The sequence below is a fragment of the Odocoileus virginianus genome, chromosome 4 (assembly GCF_023699985.2).
Source record: "Odocoileus virginianus isolate 20LAN1187 ecotype Illinois chromosome 4, Ovbor_1.2, whole genome shotgun sequence".
NCBI classification, from domain to species: domain Eukaryota; kingdom Metazoa; phylum Chordata; class Mammalia; order Artiodactyla; family Cervidae; genus Odocoileus; species Odocoileus virginianus.
Window position 1 is genome coordinate 80,430,840 of NC_069677.1, and position 22,364 is coordinate 80,453,203.

A 22,364-nucleotide genomic window follows, 5' to 3' on the forward strand; every position below is an offset into this window, starting at 1 on the left:
CTTATTTTTGTGTATGCTGTGAAAGTAGGACACTATCATTCTTTTGCATTAGCTGAAGAGATTGTCCATTCCCCCACTGTATATTCTTGCCTCCTTTTGTAGGTTAATTGCCTATATAAATGCAGGTTTACTTCAGGGCTCTCTATTCTGTTCCATTGACGTATATGTTTTCATGCCGGTACCATACTGTTTTGAGGATTGAAACTTTGTATTTGATATCAGGAGAGTGATACCTCCAGCTTTGTTGATCCTTCTCAAGATGCTTTTGTGAGCTACCATTGCTTTCAAAGAGAGCTGGGCAGAAATACTCAAAAATGGTCTTGTCACTTTCTGACACGTAGAGAGATACTCTGATACAGTGAAGTGTGTCCTAGTAGTTTGCCCTGAACTCCGCCTCCATGTCTTCCTCCACCCTCCTCTAACACATGGCCCAGGAGGCTCCCTGGAGCTGGCCCTTCCCCAGGCACCTGAACCTATCTCTGATCTCTTTGAAACTCACCCATCTTTCCCACTGTTGCCTCAGGGCAAAGCCACAGATTCATATTCTAATAAAGTCACTTGTGATAAAGCACCACTGGACAATGATTACTTACCAAGGAATCTTCCTCTGTTATGCATGTGCTATGGGGACTTCAGAGGATGGGTGGGTACCAGGAGGAGCCTCTAACCTGCAGCTGTGCAAGAGATTTAACAGGCCCATGTGGAGAGGTAGAGAGGCCCTAGTGTCTTAATGACGTGAGACTGTCTCGTTGGCCTTCGGTAACATTGTGTGGGGGTTAGGTGGTCCTGACTTATTCCTTTCTTTTCCTGCTCTGCTTCTGACTACTCTGATGTAATAGGAGATGATTCCGATCTCCCAATAAATCTGTTCCAACAGATCAAATGAATTAAGCCTCTTGAATCAAGCTTACATGAGCAATCAAGATTCATTCAATAAACTCCGAGTGATGAACTTGCTAAGAAATTCTATGTCCTTTGGAAGCAAGAGACAATGAAACAACGAGGACCAAAGACTACAAAACTAAAATCACCTAAAAGTTCCCATGTGTTAAAGGAGATCCTGGTAGAAAAAATCAGTTTGGTTCTGGTACCTGGATAAAATGTGTGGACAGCTGTGTCTACACTGACTGCACACCTGTAGGTCCTGACTGCACATCTTTGCTGAGGGGCTTTGTGAGGGAGGAAACCAGATGGAAAAGTGGGAAAAAGGTAGCGCTTTGGAGGTGTTCCTGCTCCTGTTCTTGGGAAGATCATAAAAAGGAGGTTCAGGATCATTTTATTCTGATGCCCCTCTGGCTTGTCAGAGATGATAGAAGAAAATTGTTCTAGATGTGGAGGGATGAGAAGATGCTCCTTCATTTGGCTCTGCTGTTAGAATCCATGGAAGGATGGGAATGTCTCCATCTTGGCAGGAACTCATGGTGGCCACTTGCCTCTCACCTGTCAAGTTTTCAGGTCCCTCTGGAAATGAAAACATACATATTACCTTTTTTATCATGTCAAGTCATCTCTCTTATATTAAGATAAAGCGTGAGGTGAATGCTTGCCCAGTTGTGTCTGACTCTTTTTGACCCCATGGACTGTGGCCTGCCGGGATCCGTGGGATTTCCCAAGCAAAAATGCCACAGTGGGTTACCATTTCCTCCTCCAGGGGATCGTCCCCATCCACAGGCTGAACACACATCTCCTTGTGTCTCCTGCATTGCAGAGGATACTTTACTGCTTAAGCCACTGGGGAAGCCCAAGATCAAGTGAGTACCAGCATTTTGCCCTGAGGAGGGCATCAGCAGTTCACAATTATGGGGATAAAATTGGTCTCTGTTCCATGTGGACCCCAGGTAAGTGTGAAATAGTTTCCCTGCCCTGTGTGCCTCCTACCAGCCACACCCAGCCTTCTCCATCACCAACCTGAGACTTTTCCACAGTTTCCAGCTCTTAGCATGAGTGTTCCTGTGTCCTGCTCTGAGTTGTAACAGTGATTCAAGCTCCCAGTAGGGAGAGAAGACTACTGGATGAAAAATGATGCAGTAACCTTTAGCATCAGAGAAAAAAATGGGCTGATTCCCCTCGAGGTGTGTGAGCTACCAGAAGGCCCTCCTGTAGATGCTCAGAAGAAACAACTAAAGCGGCAGGCCTGCTGGAAACCTCTCGTGGAGGGAAGCCTCTTCTGGGTTGTCCCCTGAGATATTTCAGGGAATGTGACTCACAGAGGCTTTCAGGGGTGGGGGCCGCCCTGGTTGATGTGCTCCCCAGGCCTCAGGGGAGCCGTCCACCTGCCTAGAAGAGCCTGCTCCTCCAGCTCTGGGAGGAAGGGGAGCCCTTTCTAGCCATAGCACTTCCCCCAGCACGCCCTGGAGCCTCCCACATCTGAACCGCCGGACGCCTGATGAGAACATCTGGAACAGGTCCTGGGACCCTCAGTGCTAGCAATCAGCTGAGGGCGGTGCTCTGCACCCCAGGTTGGAACTCGTCACTGGGCTGTGTGGTGGGTGTGGGACTGGGCTCGCGGAGCTGGTTAGACTCAGGCTCTGCCCCTCATTAGCCTGGGTGGGGGCTTACAAGGGTCCCATCACCTCTAATAGGGGGATGGTCCCAGGGCCCAACAGCAGGGGGGACACGGGCTGAGATATGAGGGCACCTCCCTTCAGAAGCTCCCACAGTGATCTGGGAATCCTGCGCCTGAACTGCACTCCACCCAGCTCAGGACTGAGCCAGGCTTCTTCAACCTGCCCCTGCGACAAGCCTCATCATCCAGACCTGCAAGCGCCCTCATGGGGGTGCACCTCTGAGGCTCCCGGGGTGAACGGGAAGAGTCCTCCGCCCCACCCTTGTCCACATGGCTCTCTGCCCACGTGACCCTCCCCCTCCCCACCCAAAGGTCCCTCCTCCCCCACCCCCCACGTGGCTCTCAACCCGTTTAGTCCTGTTCACAGGCTGTCTGCAGCCGCTGCAGTGAGGAGGCTGCTCTTTCAAACATCTGTTTTCTGAGGGAGTGATGGCTTTGGGCTGAATTTTGTGCTGAATAGCACTGCACAGCCCTCAGCCCTGGGCCAGGCAGCCAGCTCACAGCCAAAGTGCCCCAGCAGCTCCCCGCAGCCTGTTTGCTGCCTCCCCCTGCAGTAGGCTGATAGCACACAGCTACACAACAGCAGGGCTGGAATTCTAACCAGGCCCAGTCCCAGGGCCTCAGCCCTGCCCTCCTGATTTAAGGCAGATATTCAAGGAAGAAGGAGTGGAAATTGACATCAAGGCAACTGAGCAGTTTGGTGCCCGTTTTAGCCAGCTGCTTTAAATGAAAAGAAAGTGAAAGTCACTCAATCATGTCTGACTGTTTGAGACCCCATGGACTATACAGTCCATGGAATTCTCCAGGTCAGAATACTGGAGTGGGTAGCCTTTCCCTTCTCCAGGGGATCTTCCTGACCCAGGAATTGAACCGGGATCTCCTGCATTGCAGGCGGATCGATTACCAACTGAGCTATGAGGGAGCATTTTAAAAGGTCTTGATCCCCCAGGACAGAAAGTAAATTACTGGCCGCCAGAGGACGGGGTCCTGGCAACACAGAGTGACTGCTTCATGGAGTCTCATTTCCAGGAAGTGAAAATGTTTTGGGTACAGGTCAGGCAGCAGCAACACAACATCCTGAATGGGCTGAACGCTGCCAGATTTGCACTTTAGGATCATCAGCTTCACGTTGCGTATATTTAGCCTCAATCAACAACAACAAAAAAACCTCAGCAAAACCAAAAACCAAAGTTCTTTAAAAGTGGTCCAAGGCCTGACATGGGGCTGAGCCTGGTGACTGAGTAGGTAAACATTTGCTGCACGCCCATAGGGTGGAAGGGCAGGCTGTTGAGGTTCCTGCTCCTGGGGAGGGTGTCACCCTATGTTCGCTAAGCCATCATGGTAGGACCTGGAGTCAGCTGGGCACTTTCTGTCCCTGAATGCTCTGTTCTTCCTCCCACCATCTCCAGGGCTCTTCCTGCCCACCCTGGTCCTGCCAAGCCAACCTCACTGACCCATCTCCCTCCTCCCACTCCCACCGCAGGGAGGCCCCCAAGGCCCCTCCTGATTCCAGACACTCCATCCCATCCCGGTTCTCCCAAAGTCAAACTCCCCAGTGGGCATTGAGGGCTTCCAGTCCATGCCCTCACATGCCCACGTGACTGGTCTCCACCCCCAGGGCTGGTCCTCAGTCGCCCCTCCTCTTTCTCCGGTTGGCAGAAGTACATGGTCCCCCACATCCCAGCCACACTCGCCCTGTGTGTGTCCAGCCCGCCAGGCCCACACTGCCAGGGCCTTGCTTGTGGGGTTAGCCATGCCTAGTTCATACCCAGGAGCACAAAGTCACTGCTTGACAAATTAATACCTAATTAGTCACTTCCTGGCTCCAGATAGCAGGGCTGGGGGCCCACAGAAAAGATGCTATAGCTAGAATGATAGGCATCTAAGTGAGCTGCAGGGGGCATGGGAACTGCACCCACCTCCATCTGCTCGTGAATCCAGTCCAGGAAGGAAGTGATGCGCGTGTAGACTCCAGGCTTGTTCACCTCGGCACAGCCGATGCCAAAGCTGGTGGCTCCCACCAGCTTCCACACCCTCCGCTCCTGACACACCAGGGGACCCCCGCTGTCTCCCTGGATGGCAAGGAAAGAGCAAAGGGCAAGGGCATGGAACAGACATCGCCACCATGTGTCCCCTGTCCTGATGACAGGACCCTGCTTCACTGTATCACAAAATATAGCACATGGATGGTGCTGCATCCACCACCTTCCCCACTGCCCTTCTGGAACTGATTTGCCCTCCTGAGGGTGGGGTCCTCATCCTTCGGGGATGGTCCCCCTCCAACTGTCTCCCTGCCAGGGCTCAGTATCCTGAACCCACCAAGTCAAGGCAGCGTGGGGAGCAGAGGAGTTCTTTCAGAGGGAGGATCTGCCTGGCCAGGGGCTTCAGCTGAACCAGACAGTGTTGGAGTCTTGTCCACTGTGGCTGTGCAGGCTAGATTCACTGGTTTCCCCTGCCCTCTGCCCCTTTGGACCCCCTGGAAACTCTGAGACCCTCCCCGCCACCTCTGCCCAGCACCCAGGCAGAGGGGAGCGCTGAGTAAACACGGGCCCGGCCAGACAGGAAAGGGAGCGATATCTTGAGCAAACTTCTTCCCACGCCCTGTAAATTTGCTTTTCAGTCGGTCATAGGGACGTGCTGACGGTAGTCTGTCCTGAGGGCTGGGTCGCCTTGCCCATGGCGTGGCCCCCAGACGTCACTGGATGCCCCTACCTGGCAGCTGTCCACACCGCCTTTCAAGTAGCCAGCACAGAGCATGGATGGGGAGATGATGCCACCGTACACGTCCCTGTGGTTGCAGACCTTGTTGGAGATGAGAGGCACGGCTGCGTGGTTGAGGACCGGGGAGGCGTCACCTGGGTCAGAGCAAGGGGATGGGGGGTCTGTGCAGTGAGGGGGCCCCACCGGGAGCTCAGATGACTGCCTAGGGGTGGGGCGGCCTAAAGGTAGACAGCCTTAGAGCTCTGTGCCCTAGTGAGTGGGCTGGGGGAGACCCTGCTTCATCCCAGGGCCACTCATTTCCCCAAGGTCACCAGTGTGAATGGAGGGGGCAACCACAGTCAGCAGGCACCCCTCCCCCAGGGTCCCACCTAGACCAAGCCCTCGACCTACACCGGCCCATTTAGTTCCCTGAACCCAGGTGGCAGAAGGAAACTGAGTCTTGTGAAGGTCCCACACACAGCCTTGGGGTAGAGCCTGGGGGTGGTCAGCAGAAACGTGTCCTTCAGGCCCCAACTGTCGGGACCTGGGACCCTGCCACCTTCCATGGCAGAAGGGCCTTTGCAGATGTGATAAGACCTTGAGATGGGGACACCTTGGTGGGTGGACCTTAAATGTCATCCCAAGGGTCCTTCAAAGGGCTAGAGAAGGAGATGTGATAATGGAAGAAGCAGAGGTCAGAGGGGAGAGACTGGGGGACACTGTGCTGCTGGCTGTGAAGGGGGAGGAGGAGCAGGAACAAGAGATGTGGGGGCCCCAGAGGCTGGAAAGAGGGACACGGATCTGCCCCCAGAGCCTTGGGGAGGGTGGAAGCCCCCACCCAGACACATTGATTTACAACTTCCGACGGCCATGACTGTGAGGTGGCCCATGAGTGTTGCTTTAAGCCTCTAAATTTCGGGTCATGTGTTTCAGCAGCGACTAGAAAGTAACAACATATCTGCAGTGGTTCAGCCTTGCCCCCTCACCCCGAGGGATGGACCCCCTCTAACTCCACCTGTTTGTAAACTGCGATCTTCACATCTTACGGGCTCACCGCAGGGCACACCCCGCCTCTCACTCCTCTCGGGTCTCAGCGTCCGGCTGAGGGTTTGTGCTCCCCCCCCCCCGACCATGACATGTCAGGGGGACATTACACTGGGACACCAGAGGGGAGCAGGCACCCGGGCCTCTTGGTTCTGGGCACACTGGACGCAGAATCTTGATCTCAGACCACTGACCTCCATCCTCTGTGGCCCCCCAGCCTGATGTCCAGCACAATTTTCCATCAGGAAAGTTCTCTTCGGAGTTAGGCAAACAGACTGGTTGGGTCATCTCTGTTTGGAGAGGAAACAAGAGAGATGAGGCCATGGAAGCTGCCGTCTGAGAAAGCCAGCACTCAGTGTCTGCCTCGTGGGGCTGGGGGTGGGGGTGTCTCCCAGAGAAAGGCCAGGCCCTTGGCCATTTGCTCAGACTGGGGACCTCTCCCCCACCAGAGCCCTAAAACAACCCCAGACCACGGCAACATGAGTGAGTCTAGACCAGAGGTCAATTCAACCCAAGACCAAGGTAACATGGGTGAGTCTAGTCCACAGGTCAACTGTAGACCATGGCAACGTGAGTGAGTCTGACCAGAGGTCAACATATTTTCTGTAAAAAGGAAAATAGTATATATTTTAGGCTTTGTAAGCCACGTGGTCTCCATTTCAACCCTTATCTCTGCCACTGTAGCATGAAAGCAGCCACAGGCAGTGGTGAACAGGGTGGTCTGTGTGCCTATAAAACTTCATTTAAAAGGAGGCAAAAGTCCAGTTCAACCCATGGGCCCTAGTCTGCCCACTCGTGCTCTAAACGGTGGGCATACTGCTTCATGGAACATCGCTCCGTGAATCTTCCCGTCCCTCCTGACACATCTGGAGGCAATGAGCCTGCCCGTCCATGTGGGCTGTATCACATAAGCCCTCCACCAGAAACTGTCACAGGGCCTTTACATGACTACATTCTGAGATATGACCTACGCTTTCCAGGTAGGACAAAAATGGAAAGGTGGAGAAAAGACAAGGGCACTCATTTTCAGTTTTATCAAAGTGCAAGTGGTGGCACCTCATTTTTTTTATAACCAAGGGTCATTAATCATTTTAGCAAAGGAACACCACCATTACAATTTCTCTTTGTTTTTCTAGAAATATTTGTCTCAGAGTGTGACGCATAGAGAATTCCGTGTGCTGTGTGATAAACATGCTGATGACTCTGCCAGCTCCAACCTGCCGTTGGTCCTGAGCCAGGTTTCTGCTCTAACAAGGGCTGTTTGTTATCCTCTACCTCATCTCCAAGCTGCTCGAGTTCTCGGGAAGGAGAAGGGGGGTTTTTACTGATTTAGGCGGAGGCTCATGTACTTTGTCACAACGGCAAGACGCTGGAGAATTCTGTCCTGGGTGACTTTTCTGGTGTTTTTGAAACCTCCAATCATTAGGACTTGACATTTCCATGGGTAAACAGAGCTGAACACAGCAGCTGGTTGTGAGAGGATATTTCTGAGAATTTCCAGGAATTGGAGATGCCCAGTATCTTCCAGCTTATAAAGAAAGGGCCACAAAGAAGAGCCCATCCCAGCCAGCTAGCCAGCTGGAAGGCCCTCTCTTCCTCAGCCAATGTCAAGATCCCAGGGACATGGGTAGCGCTGGCAGAGTACCTCACCAAAATAAGCACCAAACAAGGAAAAGCTCTTTGTCCCCAGGGGCCTAAGACCCCCCTTCTACCACCCACAGGTACCAGGTGGCCTGGTCTGGGGAAACCCCTTTCATCTCCAAGATGCACTAAGTGAAAGAAAGTAGCTCAAGTGAGACCTCAGTGGCCCCAGGCAAACCAAGTTGGCCAAACTAGAACCACAAAGACTCTGAAGTCAAGTAGTCATCAGAACCACAACCCATAAAAGTAGACCAAGACCTGCACAGCAAACTTGAACAGGGTGACCATCTGCTAAAACTGAAGATGTCTGTCTCCTAACACGATGGCCCAAATGTCCAGGATGTGATTGAAAATTTCTCATCATACCAAGAACCAGGAAAATCACAACTTTAATGCAAAGAGACAATCAGCTGAGAACAATTAATACTGAAATGAATCAGATATTGGAATTACCTACTGGAAATTGTAAGGCAGCCTTCATCAACATGCTTCAACAAGCAATACAAATTCTCCTGAAACAAACGATAGCAGGAAAATGACAGATCCCTGGACGTACCATTGAAAGTGACAGGCCCGGCCAGCTTCATGAGGGCAATGTCATTGCCCAGTCTCTTTGGCTTGTACTTGCTGTGGTAGATGATTTTTTCCACCAGATGGGAGGGGGCTGGACTGTCTAGCAGGGAAACAAGGCCCACCTGGATGGTCCAGGACTTGGGGAGATAGAGACTGAAATGAGAGAGACCCAAGCACTTTCACCCACATATCACAAGTCTCCCGAGAGCCAGTGCTAAGGAGACGGCAAGAGATGCCCCCACAAGCCCTGCAGAAGTGCAGATCCACCCATGTGTCCCCTAGACAGGCCTTGACCTCTGCACCTCTGGGCATTTGAGGAATGAGTTCACCTTTCCATAATGGCCCATTCTCCATCAGAAACTGAAATAGAGGCAGGTGGAAATAACACAGACACTTGCTACTGTGTTTGGAAGTATTTTCTGTGGTTTTCTTCCACACCAAACCCTCTAACAGAGATTGCTCTGGGGAGACCCCTGCCCATCCTGCACCGTCCCTCTCTCTCTCAGTCACAACATGGTCCATGGGAATGAGCTACATGGAGGTCTAGGGGATTTGCATTGCTGGATTTCCTATAATGAGAGTTTCCTTCCTCTTTTTCTATCTTTTCTGTAAGAGCTGAAGGTCCTTAAAATGATCCTGGGGTCACCAATCCCACCTAGCTGGATCCACAGTGAGGAGGGTCTGTGGACATTACCTTGTGATGATCTGGTCTGTTTTCATGCTTTCTTGACCTGTCTTGCTGCTGACCACCCAAATCAGCCTTGTCCCCATGTGGCTTGTACTGGACAGGGGTCTGTGGGAGATGAGGATGCCCCCCACCAGGAGGTCAGGAGAACTCACTCATAAACACAGTGGGCAGCGGTGACAACCCACAGGGGGGTAATGACGGACCCTCCACACAAGTGGTAGCCCTGGAACTGCAGGCTGGCCTGCCAGGGCCACTGTGCCAGCGAAGATGTGTTTCCACCCACGATGCGGGGGCTGGAGCCAGTCCTCAGACCGCAGGCTGCAGGGGGAGAGGGAGCGGTGGGGCGGGTGCCTCGGGGGAAGGGTGCGAGCAAGTCACCTGAGACAGGGGATGGGCAGGGTGCTGTGGGGTGCAGTGGGCACAGCCCATTAGAGCAAAGAGCTGAGAGCTAGCATCGACCTCCCCATGACACTCATGTCCCCAGGATGGTGACAGCGCTCTGGGAGCTGGGGAGCCTCACAAATGCAGGGGCTGACTTCTTCAGCTCCAGCCCCTGCAACAAGAGCCCCTTGCCAGGAACAAGAGGGTTCTGCCCAGGCTAGGGCTGAGGGGGTGGACAGAGCAGGCTGGGCCCACTTTTCTGGTGGGGGGAGGAGAAACATGAGTCAGGCTGTTGCAGCCGCCACGGAATGACAGAACTCTGTGCACTGTGGTCCTGTCTGCTGCTGAGGAGTCTCTCCAGGTTGACTCCCCTGACCTGGCAGGTGGGGTCACAGAGCTCCCACCTAGCACCCAGGAGGAAGGGCCTGATGGCAGAGCGGTCCAAGCGGAGAGGACAGGAGCCTGTGAGCCAGGGCTTCCATCTGTTTCTCTCTGCAGTCCTGCAACTCTCACCTGAGCACTTCAAGGTAATCACGTGGCCAGAGGTACATCCCTCCCTAAAGTGGAAAAAGAGTGTGTTTAATGAAACACCCCAGGCCTCAAAGAGTCAGGTACCACTGAAGCGTCTTAGCACTCACACACCCGAGGACTGGGAACCACTTTTTAACTTAAATCTTGGGCTAAAAAATAAATAAATAAATAAACTCTATTCCCTGGCTCTTGAATACAGATTTCAGTTTTTAGTCTTAATAGACTAAAAAAACCAAATCATTAACAACCGGTGACCAAGTGAAGTATGGTGTATGTGTGAACACTGTTGAGTATTTCTAGGCTTTGTATAGCTAACGATAAGAGACATATAATGAGGTATATTGGATAAACATATACTAGTATCATTTGCTTGTCCATTTTACTCTGATGCCCTTCACTGGCCCCTGTGAGACACAGAATGTCCATCAGATGGCGTGACAGGCTCCCCTGACATCAAGTCCTTGCAGCCTCAGACACACGCATGTCAGACAGGAAAACCCACCCTGTGAGCCCTCTGTAAATTCCTGCCTCTAGAGCCCAGTCCTGTCATTCAATCGTGCAAGAAAAAGCAAATGTCACCAGTCCAGGGTTTTAAGACCCAAGAGATGAACTGTCCCTGCAAACTGCATGTGGGTCCAGGGGGGCAATTGTCAACTCCATGACGGCAGGCTGAAGACTATTGTTTCCTGGAGCAGAGGATATACTTCTCTTGGGGTTTGGTCCAAGAAGTCAGGAAGAGTATGAAATGTGAGTTCAGAAAGCCTGTGGTACCTCCTTGCATCAGGCAGGTGACCCCTCTAAGCTTCAGGCACCTGTCATTTATGGATACCTCATTTCATTTTCCTTAGAAGATCTCCTGGAGGAGGAAATGGCTACCCTCCCCAGTATTCTAGCCTGGGAAATCCCATGGGCAAAGGAACCTGGCAGGCTGCACTCCATGGGGTCGCAAGGAGTCAGACACGACTGAGCAACTGACTGATTGACTGACCGACAAGTTATTTGGGGAAACACATAACACAAATGGTGAACATTAAACTACTTTGTAAATAAAGAAAGTTAAGTTTATTTCTTAATTCCTTTCTTTCTAATATTTTTCCCTCCTCCCTTCCCTCCCTTCTCTTCCCCAAACACATCTGCAGTGCCCACTATGTGGCCAGCCCGTACCACACTTCCCCACATCAGGGGGCCACTTCATCATCCTTCCTCCGTTTCTCTGCTGGGCTGTATCTGCCTGGTTTGGGGTTAAGTTCCTGTCCTCCAGCCTGATGTGTCCACCCTATCTAACCAAACTTGCCAAGCCCTCAACTTGCACTTGGAGGACACAACCTCATTCCCCAAACTCAGTGCATGACTAGGCAGAGGGGACCCGGCACCACCTGGCCACTTACCTCACGTACACCGAGTGGTGTAAAGCGGTCACTTTGTCATCTGGCAAGAGGTGATTGATGGACACGAAGTCCTCTCGAAACTGCTCTTCGAGCAAATCCACGCTGAGGGTGTCTGAACTCACGTAGCTGCAAGCACATTGGAAATGCAGGCTGGACCTGAGAAATTCACTCTGCGCCCCCAAATCAACCTGAGCTCAAGTCAAAGTGTCACAGGTATCACACTGTGTGGGGGGAAGGAGGGTCCTGCTGTGCTCCCAAACCATCAGTGGCTTTCTTCTGCCAACCTAGCGAGGCCTTTCAGACCTGGAAGAGTCTGGGACAGCCCCCTCCCTGAAGCCCACTCACCCACCCCCAGCTCCAGGCACGTGGGAGAGAGGACTACTTCCTGACGTAGCTAGGTGGACCTCCACCTTGATGCTGCCTAAAGCAAGTCCCAGAGGGGACAGAACGTGGAAGTCCAGTGGGTGTTTTCAGGTGGGCACCAAAATGGGGATGCTGAGAAACTCAGGTGGGAATGGAAGATTTTCCCAGGCTGCCCAGAGCTGGTGGGGGTCCTGTTACAGAGAGATGAGTAGGAGACACAGCGCTTTGGGGGGCTCCAGGACAAGCCCATGTTTGAAGGGCCAGTGGAGAATGATGAAGAGGACATAATTTTTTTCAGATCAGGTGTTGGAAGAGTTATGACATCGCAGGACGTGGAACAAGCAAAAGACATAGTCGCTGACTTGCTTCACTCTTGAAGGACCAACTTATCACACAGGATCTCGTCAGGTCACTGCAAATGCAGAAGGGCGGGGCCGGTGGCAGGCATGGGATACAAAGTCCAGCCGGGTTTGGTTTGGAGGAAAATGTAATCAAGGCTGTGGCACTGACCCTCCCATCCTCCCCAGGTATTGCTCAACCGGCTGATACGGCAGGCGCCAGGTGAAAGAGCCAGTTGTCACCAAGATGGAGGTCCCAGCGTAGGTGGGCTGGGCTGCCGGCGGGGCAGTGGGGATGATGCAAAGGCATCCCAAGGGCTGCTACTGGAGTCCCACAAATTGTCAAAGTCTCAGTGGTAATGATAGCCATGATCGCAGTCTTACGGGGTATCCCTGGGGTCCAGGCTGGCTTTGAAGCACTGAGACACTTGAACCTCACAGCTACCCTCTAACGCAGGTACTATTATTAGCCTTGATTTTGAGGCCCAGTCACACGACAGGGTTACATGTGCCCTGGGCTTTGGACCCAGGCAGTCTGAGTTGTCAGTCCATCTTTTCTTTTTATCACAGACCTCTGACATAGGATGCTGTCATGCTCAGGGATCGAAGGAGGGCTTTCGAGAGAGAAGTAGAATAAACAAGAACAGATACAGAATAAATCTTAGAACTGGAGCAAGAGATAGGGAAGCAAAGAGCAAGTTTAGACAGAAGAAAAATGGACACTGTTGAGAGGATAGCCCGGAAACTTGCTTCCACTGGACTTACCCTGAGAGGGAGCAGGGGATGACCATCCTGGCAGATAGGGAGGGGTGAGCAAAGGAACGAGGGCTGCCAGGAAGGGTTGGATCCGGGGAGGGGAGTCACTGGGCCTTTCTGCTTGATGGGGAGGAGGTCAAGGATTCCAGAAGGGGAAGTATTCCAGGAGGGAGAGGCAGGGAAGGCAGAAGGGAAGAGGAAGGGACGCCCCCTAGTGAGGCCATGAAACCACCTACCAGGGAGCAGAAATGTCCAAGGGAAGCTTTCAGGTGTGAGCCGTGGTGGTGGAGCTTGTGTGTCTGTGTAATTGGTGTGTGTGTGTGTGTGAGATATGGTGTTGCGTGATGTGATATGTGTATGGTGTGTAGTGTGTGAGTATGGTGTGTTTGCAGTGTGTGTGTGGTGTGTGTAGTGTGTGAGTAATTGCATGGTGTGTTTCCTGTGTGTGTGTATGTATGTGTGTGTGTGCTCTGAGAGCTTCCTCCAAGTCTGTGACAAGTTGAGCCTACACCATCTCTGAAGGCAATTGTGGGAGTGATTTGCTGTTGTCATCGGCCTAGAAGTGCAGCTGATGCCTGAATTCAGGTCATTGCTAGAGAAGAGGAGGCGGGTCTCAGGGATACGGGCTGGAGGGCAGGTTTCACCAGCTTTGGAGGAAGGAGCTAAGAATATGATACTTCGCATTTTGCAAGTCCAGGTTCCCTGGGTCCAGAGCACTGAGGTTTTGATGCCCATTTCCTTGGGTACAAACAGGGATGCTCACATTCTGTGGGTAGAGTGAGCACTCAGAGCCAGTATGCTTTGAACTCTGAGAATCCGGAGCAAAGAAGAGCAAGAGAAATGTCCTGGGAAGCTGCTTGGGGGTCTGAAGGAAGAAGCCAGGAGAGGGGAGGGGCTGCATCAGGGCCAAAATACTTTTTGCACAGGGCCATGTGCAAAAAGTCACATGGGCAACACAGAGTACTGAAATGCAGAGATTTTACTGCAAGAGTTCTTTTTCCTATTTAGTGCTAAACAACTGCTTTAAACGATTACACTTTCATTAAATCACTGACTTCTCAAACTTGACTCCCTGGGGTTCCTTGGGAAGTGGGACCAAACAGGGTGGTGGCTGGAAGCTCCCCTGCAACTGTGGTCAGAGGAACCAGCGGTTCGGTCTTCAGCTCTGAAGCTCTTTACTGAATACTTGCATCTAGCGTCCTGGCCTGAGATGCCTCCAAACATGCCATATCCCTTAGTGTGTCGGGACCTTGGTTTGTGACGTCAGACATCGTGAGGTTGCCATGAGGATGTCGAGGCGCCCTGTGGGTGCCCAGATAAACAGCAGCTATCTGCCCTCATCGTGATCACTGCTTGCGTCCTGCCTACCGCTGGACACTCTGAATTACCTTGGAAACCCCAGCTGGCCGCAGGCGACAGTTGCATGATGACTCTTCCAGTCCTCGGCGCACATGGTCCTCCAGGTGGCAGCCGTGAACACCTGGAGCACGGTGTTCTGACCACTCACACGGACTGGCCAGCACACAGGAAGACAGGTCGTTAGTGCCCGCAGGGCCCTGAGACCCGGCAGAGTTTCTCTGAAGCCAGCCCAGACCCTCCTGTGCTGAGTATGGCCTTCCCCTGACCAGCATCCCACTCCCACAGGGCAGCCACAGTTTTTATCATCTGGACCTGAGTCTCTTCCAATTGCTTATGGAGTCCCCCCAACTTAATTTAAGGTCCATATAAGCCCTCCCTTAACACCCAGCCCAGAGTCTCCTGGGGTGAATGTCTGTTGGGTCCCAGGTCTTGACAATGGCATTGCCTTGGACCCATTTTGCAGATGAGGAAGGTCAAGGCCGAGTTTTACTGACATCCTCCCGCTTTTGCAGTGAAAAGGCGTGACTTTACCACATCGGTACTCATCCTCCCCGTCTCTGCAGTCTGACACCCCGTCGCATCGAGCCGTCAGCTCAATACACTTAAAAGTCGACCGGCACTTGTACTTCCCGGAGCAATCAAAGTGGACTGAGGAAAGGAGAGGGGGTGTCAAGGAAGGGCTGCTTCAGTGCGCCCCATGGACAACCATGCACCTGCCACGCAGCCTTGAACTTGCTCCAGAGTCACAGAAGCTGCACTGAAACTGCAGCCCTGCCAGCAACCTGCTCCTCTCAGCCCAGTTTCTATTGTGGATTCCAGAGGGTGGGGCAGCTGCACCCCACTCTGTCTCCCTAAGTGGCCTCAAGCCACAACTCAAGATGAATTTAGACCTGGAGACTCAAGGTCAACAGAGAAAGTGCATGGCCGCGGCTGACTGGCTGAGCCAGCTGAGCAAGAAGCCCTGAGTGAGGACCCCGGCCTCCAGTCTACCTCCTGTCATCTCTGACCCTGGGTGAGAAATGAGGGAACTGTGGACCCCAGTGGCGAGCACGTGGAGAGTTAAACTGATCTGAGAGCTCCTTATGTGAGGAGTAAATGAGAAGTTGCTCCCTATCAGAGACCATTCAAACGATTCACTTTCTCAAAAGCCACTTGCACCTTATTTGAAACCTGACTTGGCCTGGCATGAATGGCCTCCTTGTCTCCTGCACCGGCTCCACCCCCTCCTGCCTGTGGGTTCGGTTTCATCAGCTGCCTTTGGACACATCTAACAAGGCAGGATCCTTGGTGACAAAGCCTTCAGCATGGCCAAAGGCTCTGCCTGGGGCTCTCCAGAGTCCTGCAGGCAAATAAAGTTCAAATCAGCAAACCCAGAGAGTGTTTGCCTCAGTAATTAAGGCTGTGCAGTGGCCCTGGGAGGAAAGGGAAACTTGTGAGAGTCTAAATGCTTAACAAGTATTTGAGAAGCTACTAAATAATGGATGGCACTCACTGCCCAAACCGATGGCCAGCGCTAATATCAACGCAATTATCCCAATGACGATGATGGGAAAAAACTTCAATGGCAGCAGAGACAGGATCTGGGCAGCCACTGCATCGGCATCTAGAAACCAAAAAGTGGAGAGGAAAGAGCAAAAGGCCATGGAACCACAAGTTTGAATGAAAGAAAACAAAATTTAGCTATTCCTCCCCCTGTCCTCAATGCAGAGAATGTTCCAGCCAAAGAAATCTGACTCAGAGAAGTGACTGCCTATCAGGGGCACGTTCTCTAAAATTTGAGCCCGATGCTCCCTGACACCAACCCAGTTCTGTTCATCCTCCATTTGGGGATGATGTGATGGGTTTAACTGTGTCCCCCTGACATGTTGACATGTTTATGTTCAAACCCTCATAACTCAGAATATCATCTTATTTGGAAATAGAGTCTTTACAGAGATGATCAAATTAAAACAAGGTCATCAATATGGGCTTTAATCTAAAATGATTGGCATCCTTACAAACAGGGGAAATTCAGACATAGACCAATACATGAAGAGGGAAGATAATGTGAAAGGACATGGGCAGAATGCCATGTGAAGATAAAAGCAGAGACTGGGGTGACTCATCTATAAGCCAAGAAAGGCAGGATTATCAGCAACCCCCAGAATCTAAGAGGCAAGGAAGGAATTCCCTGCAGGTGTTAGAGGGAGCAATGCCCTGTCATCACCTTGGTTTCAGACTTCTAACCTCCAGATGAGGAGGCGATAGATTTCTGCTGTTTTAAGCCATGGAGTCTGTGGTGTTGGTGGCCCTAGGAAACTAATACAGAGGGGAGGTAGGACCCCACTTCCAAGGACGTTTTTCCTACAGAAGAGGGCAACATGTAAGACTCAAACAGGGTGCTCTCAGGAGAGGAAGAGCTGGGACTTTTGAGAGGGTCACCAGATGGTATGCAAGTCATTCTCCACCTGTCCTGGGTGCAGACACTGATGGCCTTCATTCCAGATCATCTCTTGGAGAGTTCCCCTGCCTGTGCCTGGAAACTCACAACTTGAAATGAAGAAAGTGAAAGTGTTTGTTGCTCAGTCCTGTCCAACTGTCTGTGACCTCATGGACTGTAGCCCACCAGGCTCCTCTGTCCATGGGATTCTCCAGGCAAGAATATTGGAGTGGGTAGCCATTCCCTTCTCCAGGGGATCTTCCCAACCCAGGGATCAAACTCGCGTCTCCTGCACTGAAAATTCTTTACCATCTGAGCCACACAGGAAGACCCCTCTGGCAATAAAGACTGTGGTTGTAAAATGATCAATAGCATTCCAAGTTGTCCAAAACAGAAGAGAATTGGGAAACAAAAATGAGAAGGGCTGATGAAATAATAGGAAAGGAGAAAAGTGTAAGGAAGAAAAGGGCAGGGGGTGGGTGGGGAGAGAGAAGAATGAGGAGACAAGAGAAGCACACTAGGCTTAGTGCCAAGGGTACAGAGCAGAGTGGAGGGACCATTGGCATCATCCTTGTTTAGCCTTGGATGGAGGAGCAGGTGGCTTGGTCCAGGCTGCACTCTCAGCATCCAGAACAGCAGTGGCCACACTGCAGTCCTCAATAAATGTTAGTAGATTGAATAGAGGGAGGGAGGGAGGGAGGGATGGGCAGATGGATGGACGGATGGATGGTTCAGGATAATGAAGGTGGTTTTATCTCAGGGTCAGAGACCAGTTCTTTCCAGGATGACCAATTCACTGTTAGCAAAGCAGACTCCTCCGTTCTACCTCCCCTGCCCCAGGAAGCCTGCCCCAAACTAGTCAGTCTCCCCACTGAGATGCCCACTCTCCAGTCTCACTTACAACTCAGCAGGAGCCCTGGATGGCCGCGCATCCTTCTAAACGTTCTGTAGCTAAGAGTGAGATTTAGGAAGTGAGCCCTAACTGTAGATCCAAGTGCAAGTCATTCAGTCGTGTCCGACTCTTTGCAACCCCATGGACTATACAGTCCATGGAATTCTCCAGGCCAGAATACTGGAGTGGGTAGCCTTTCCCTTCTCCAGGGATCTTGCCAACCCAGGGATCGAACCCAGGCTGGCCACATTGCAGGTGGATTCTTTAGCAGCTGAGCCACAAGGGAAGCCCAAGAATACTGGAGTGGGTAGCCTATCCCTTCCCCAGGGGATCTTCCCGACCCAGGAATCAGACCAGGGTCTCCTGCATTGCACGCGGATTATTTACCAACTAAGCTATCAGGGAAGCCCCAGTGAAAGTGAAAGTTGCTCAGTCCTGTCCGACTCTTTGTGATCTCATGGACTAGTTCTCGAGGCCAGATTACTGGAGTGGGCAGCTTTTCCCCTTCTCTAGCAGATCTTCCCAACCCAGGAATCAAACCGGGATCTCCGATATTGCAGGCAGATTCTTTACCAACTGAGCTATCAAGGAAGCCCCTGTAGATCCAAAGATTCTCCTTCAGTTAGAACCTCTGCATCAGCTTACCTTTGCACATTTATAGCTCCTCAGCCTCATGCCCTGTGGCCCCCTCCTGGCCCCACCCCTCCCTCCTTGCTCTGTCTTTGAGGACAAGCTTGGAACAAAAAGCAAAAGGCATAATATCTCTCCAAAGAAGGAATGCAAACGATAAACAAGCACAAAAGAACCTTCAATCTCCTCAGAAATAGAAAAAGAAAAAAGCATATTAGACATAATTGTGTATCAACTTTGCAGTGTATTATTATTAGTATTACTCCTGCTGAAGTCCGAGGGAAAAGAAATAGGTCTCCACTTAACAGTCAATAGGAGTATAATTTGTGTAAACTTTTTGAAAGTCAAACTGGAAATATGTATTGGTAAAGAATCCGCCTGCAATGCAGGAGACCTTGGTTCAATTCCTGGGTCGGGAAGATCCGCTGGAGAAGGGATAGGCTACCCACTCCAGTATTCTTGGGCTTTCCTGGTGGCTCAGCTGGTAAAGAATCCACCTGCAATGCGGCCAGCCTGGGTTCAATCCGTGGATTGGGAAGATCCTTGGAGAAGGGAAAGGCTACCCACTCCAGTATTATGGCCTGGAGAATTCCATGGACTGTATAGTTCGTGGGGTCACAAAGAGTCAGACATGACTGAGTGACTTTCACTTCACATGAAAAAGCTAAAAAATGGATAGAATATTTGACCTATTAATTTCACTTCTAGGAATTTATTTTAAAAAGTCATCAGAGATGTACAAAAATCTCTACAAATAAGTACACTTGAAGGAATGACCTTGATAATATTGATACATGGATACATGAAAATAGCCTAAGTGCCCCCAAAAAAGGAGCTGGTGAAATAGCAAATGCTATAGAAATGCTTAAAATGATAAAGAAGAGGACTCGGCAAACTTTTTTGTGAAGGACCCAATATAAATGTTTTCAACTTTATGGGCCATATTGGTCCCTGTCACCATTACTCAACTCTATAGCTATACCTGACAGAAGCCAGACAAAATGTGAATAAATGGATGTCTGTGTTCCAATAAAACTTAATTTATAAAAACAGATGGTGGGCCAGATTTGGCCCAGGAGCCATTGTTTGACAACCCTAAAAGGTTACTAATTACTTAATGCCATAGAAAGATGAACATGATATTTTTAAGTTTCAAAAAAGCTTCAAAATTGTACAAATAACATAGGCAGACCTCATCTTATTACTCTTTGCCAGCCAATATTGCAGTTTTCATAAACTGAAGGTTTGTAGCAACACTGTATAGTCAGATAATAGCTAACATTATTTAGAAATAAGTTAACTGTTTAAGTTACAACTCAATTTTTAACTAGGTATTATGTGCATTGTTGTTACACATAATGCAGTTGCACACGGAATAGACTACACTATAGGATAAGTTTGACTTTTACATGTATGGGGAAATCAAAAAATTAATATGACTCAATTACAGTATTCGCTTAATTGGTGAATTGAATGGTCTGGAACCAAACCCAAAATATCTCTGGGTTCTCCCCTTATACGTCACTTTCTTTCTTTTTTTTTTTTTAATTAATTTATTTATTTTATTAGTTGGAGGCTAATTACTTTACAACATTGTAGTGGGTTTTGTCATACATTGACATGAATCAGCCATGGATTTACATGTATTCCCCATCCCGATCCCCCCTCCCACCTCCCTCCCCACCCGATCCCTCTGGGTCTTCCCAGTGCACCAGGCCCGAGCACTTGTCTCATGCATCCAACCTGGGCTGGTGATCTGTTTCACCCTAGATAATACACATGTTTTGATGCTGTTCTCTTGAAACATCCCACCCTCGCCTTCTCCCACAGAGTCCAAATATACGTCACTTTCAAAGAGAAATACAGATATGTTGATAGGATAGGAAAAAGGCAAGAAAACCTATAAAATGCTATAGCATTATCTCTGAGTAAAAGTATAAAATTGTGGGTCATTTCAAAAAATCTTTTTGATTAACTATACTTTCTAAATTTCTATCATGAACAATGCATTGGCTTATTTAAAAAAGAAAAGTTTTTAAAAGTTTTTACTCTTTCCTGAAACTAGGAATTAATCATGGAGAAATTTTCAAAAATTAGCAGAAAAGAATATGTATACTGCTATTGGTATTCACATGATATATATTATAAAGTATTAGCAACAATTATATGTCAAATGATGCCAAATGGCCACGTAGATTATACATCTACTTGATGCAAAGTTGTAATCCTATTTAAAAAAAGGGGGGCTGCATGTTTACAAAACCAAGAAAACACATGGAACAAGACATGTCTCTCTCTGCACTGTAGATGAACATGTATTTATAGACAAAGACACAGAGAAAATAAAGAAGATATAAAACCCAGCTAAGTGTTGGTGGCCAGGTAATTGCAGGGCACTTTTTTCTTTCATTTGCACTGATGCTAATTTTTGAAAAGTGTTTGTAAATTGTGTATCTTTTCCCTTACTTCACCCTCTTCTCCCACCTCTCATTTGTTCATATCAATTGTCCAAGTGGTTTAAAAGGAATCATATGACAACCCCCCACACCATGCTTTCTGGAACCTCAGCAGAGCCCCCAAGTGTCCCCCAGTTCAGTCTTCTTGACTACACCCAGGACCAGGAGCCGCAGCTTCCTGTGAGAAGTTCTGATAGCTTCTTGCCAAAAGGATCCTAACCAGGCATTAAAGAGCCCACCGTTTCTCCAAGCGTTTATGACCTGCTTACAAAACCAACTTCCCTTCCTTTAGTTGCTAGAAGCAACTCCGTCACCTGCTGATGAATTTTAATCTAGGCATCCAATACCTTCAAGGGATCCAGCTTATTTTAAGTTTTCTGGAGGGGCTGGTGACCACTGATTGTCAGAACTTCCTGGAGAGCTCAGAGATTTCCTGGCCAGGATCTGACCCCTAACTCCCCAGGAGAAATTGGAGCCTCAATTTCTGAAAACTTCCATCCAGAAAAAAAAAATACCACTTGTCTCCAGGGAGTTGTTTAAAGAGGCCTGAACAAAGTGATGGCCTTTTTAAAGCCCCTTCCCTCTGGGATTCTGCAAACCCAAGGAAGCGGCCTGTGAATGTGAGGACTCCTGGGGAGATATTTCTATAGGGGACCTTCAACCACATGGATCACCTGTATCTGGGGAGTGAGGTGGGGGCAGACATTACACCTGGCCCCACTTACCTGGTGCAACAGGACTTATTTTCAAATCGTCAAGGCCGAAAAGCGATCTGAAGGAGAAGGGGGCTTCAGCTGCAGGTGGGTCGTTCTCCCCCATCGTGACTATTTCAGGACCTCGAAGGCCGGGCTCCACCTCCACCTCCACCTCCTTCTCGGGAAAGAACAGAGAGTGCTTGCTTCTCTATTTAGAGTATTCACATCAAAAGAATCTTTGTTGAGAGTAATCTTTGAAATCTGACAATCCACATAAAATGCACTTGGTCCCGATAAATCAAAACTATTTGTCCAGGGAGAATGCATCTTTTTTTTTTTTTTTCCTGAGCCCCAGCAGATAACAGAGAAATGTCTAGAGAGAGCGAAAACCTATGAACATAACTCTTCCAAACATGATTTTCCCAGTTTGCTCAACCAATTTTCAGCTCAATTGAAGAGCACGTCCTTAGAGATATGCCGGTTTACCTTTTTGAAGTCAGTGTGCCGTTATTTTTCAGAAGATAAATTACTCTCAAACACTTTCCTCCTCTCTTTCGTCCCTCATAAACTTGACCTTTTGCCTGCACAGGTGATAACACGTACTGTAATCATAAGTTTTGATACTTACATGATGTCCGTGTCCCTAAAATGCAGACAGCACCAGGGAAGGGACGGTCATCCCCAGTATTTGGAGCTTCCCATAAACACAACCCTTTCCTGGCTCACACAGGCTTGACCTAATTAAGGATGGGAGGATCCTGGGCCCCTGGGTGCCCAGTCCCCCCCTTCCCTCGCGAAGGAAGGAGTGGCTGGGTACTGACCAAGGACTTGCACCAGAGCTCCACTGGGGCTCTGTTCCCCCCAAGGGAATTCCACTTGTCGCGATGCTGGACAGGTGAGAAGCCTTTGAAAGTCACTTCCAGTAACTCAAAGAGGGATGGAGG

The 22,364-nt window shown here is 50.0% G+C and overlaps 1 protein-coding gene across 1 annotated transcript; it reads right to left on the minus strand.

The window, feature by feature from the left end:
- Positions 1 to 1,443: 1,443 nt before the first annotated feature.
- Positions 1,444 to 21,559, minus strand: TMPRSS3 (transmembrane serine protease 3). Its single transcript, XM_020875095.2, has 12 exons — positions 21,451 to 21,559; positions 15,821 to 15,931; positions 14,860 to 14,976; positions 14,358 to 14,481; positions 11,513 to 11,638; positions 10,107 to 10,150; positions 9,365 to 9,530; positions 8,508 to 8,677; positions 6,505 to 6,600; positions 5,279 to 5,421; positions 4,486 to 4,638; positions 1,444 to 1,461 (listed from the first exon to the last, which is right to left on the minus strand). Exons 1-12 carry the CDS (start codon positions 21,542 to 21,544, stop codon positions 1,444 to 1,446), a joined length of 1,362 nt encoding a protein of 453 aa, XP_020730754.2. The 5' UTR covers positions 21,545 to 21,559.
- Between the last annotated feature and the right edge of the window lie 805 nt (positions 21,560 to 22,364).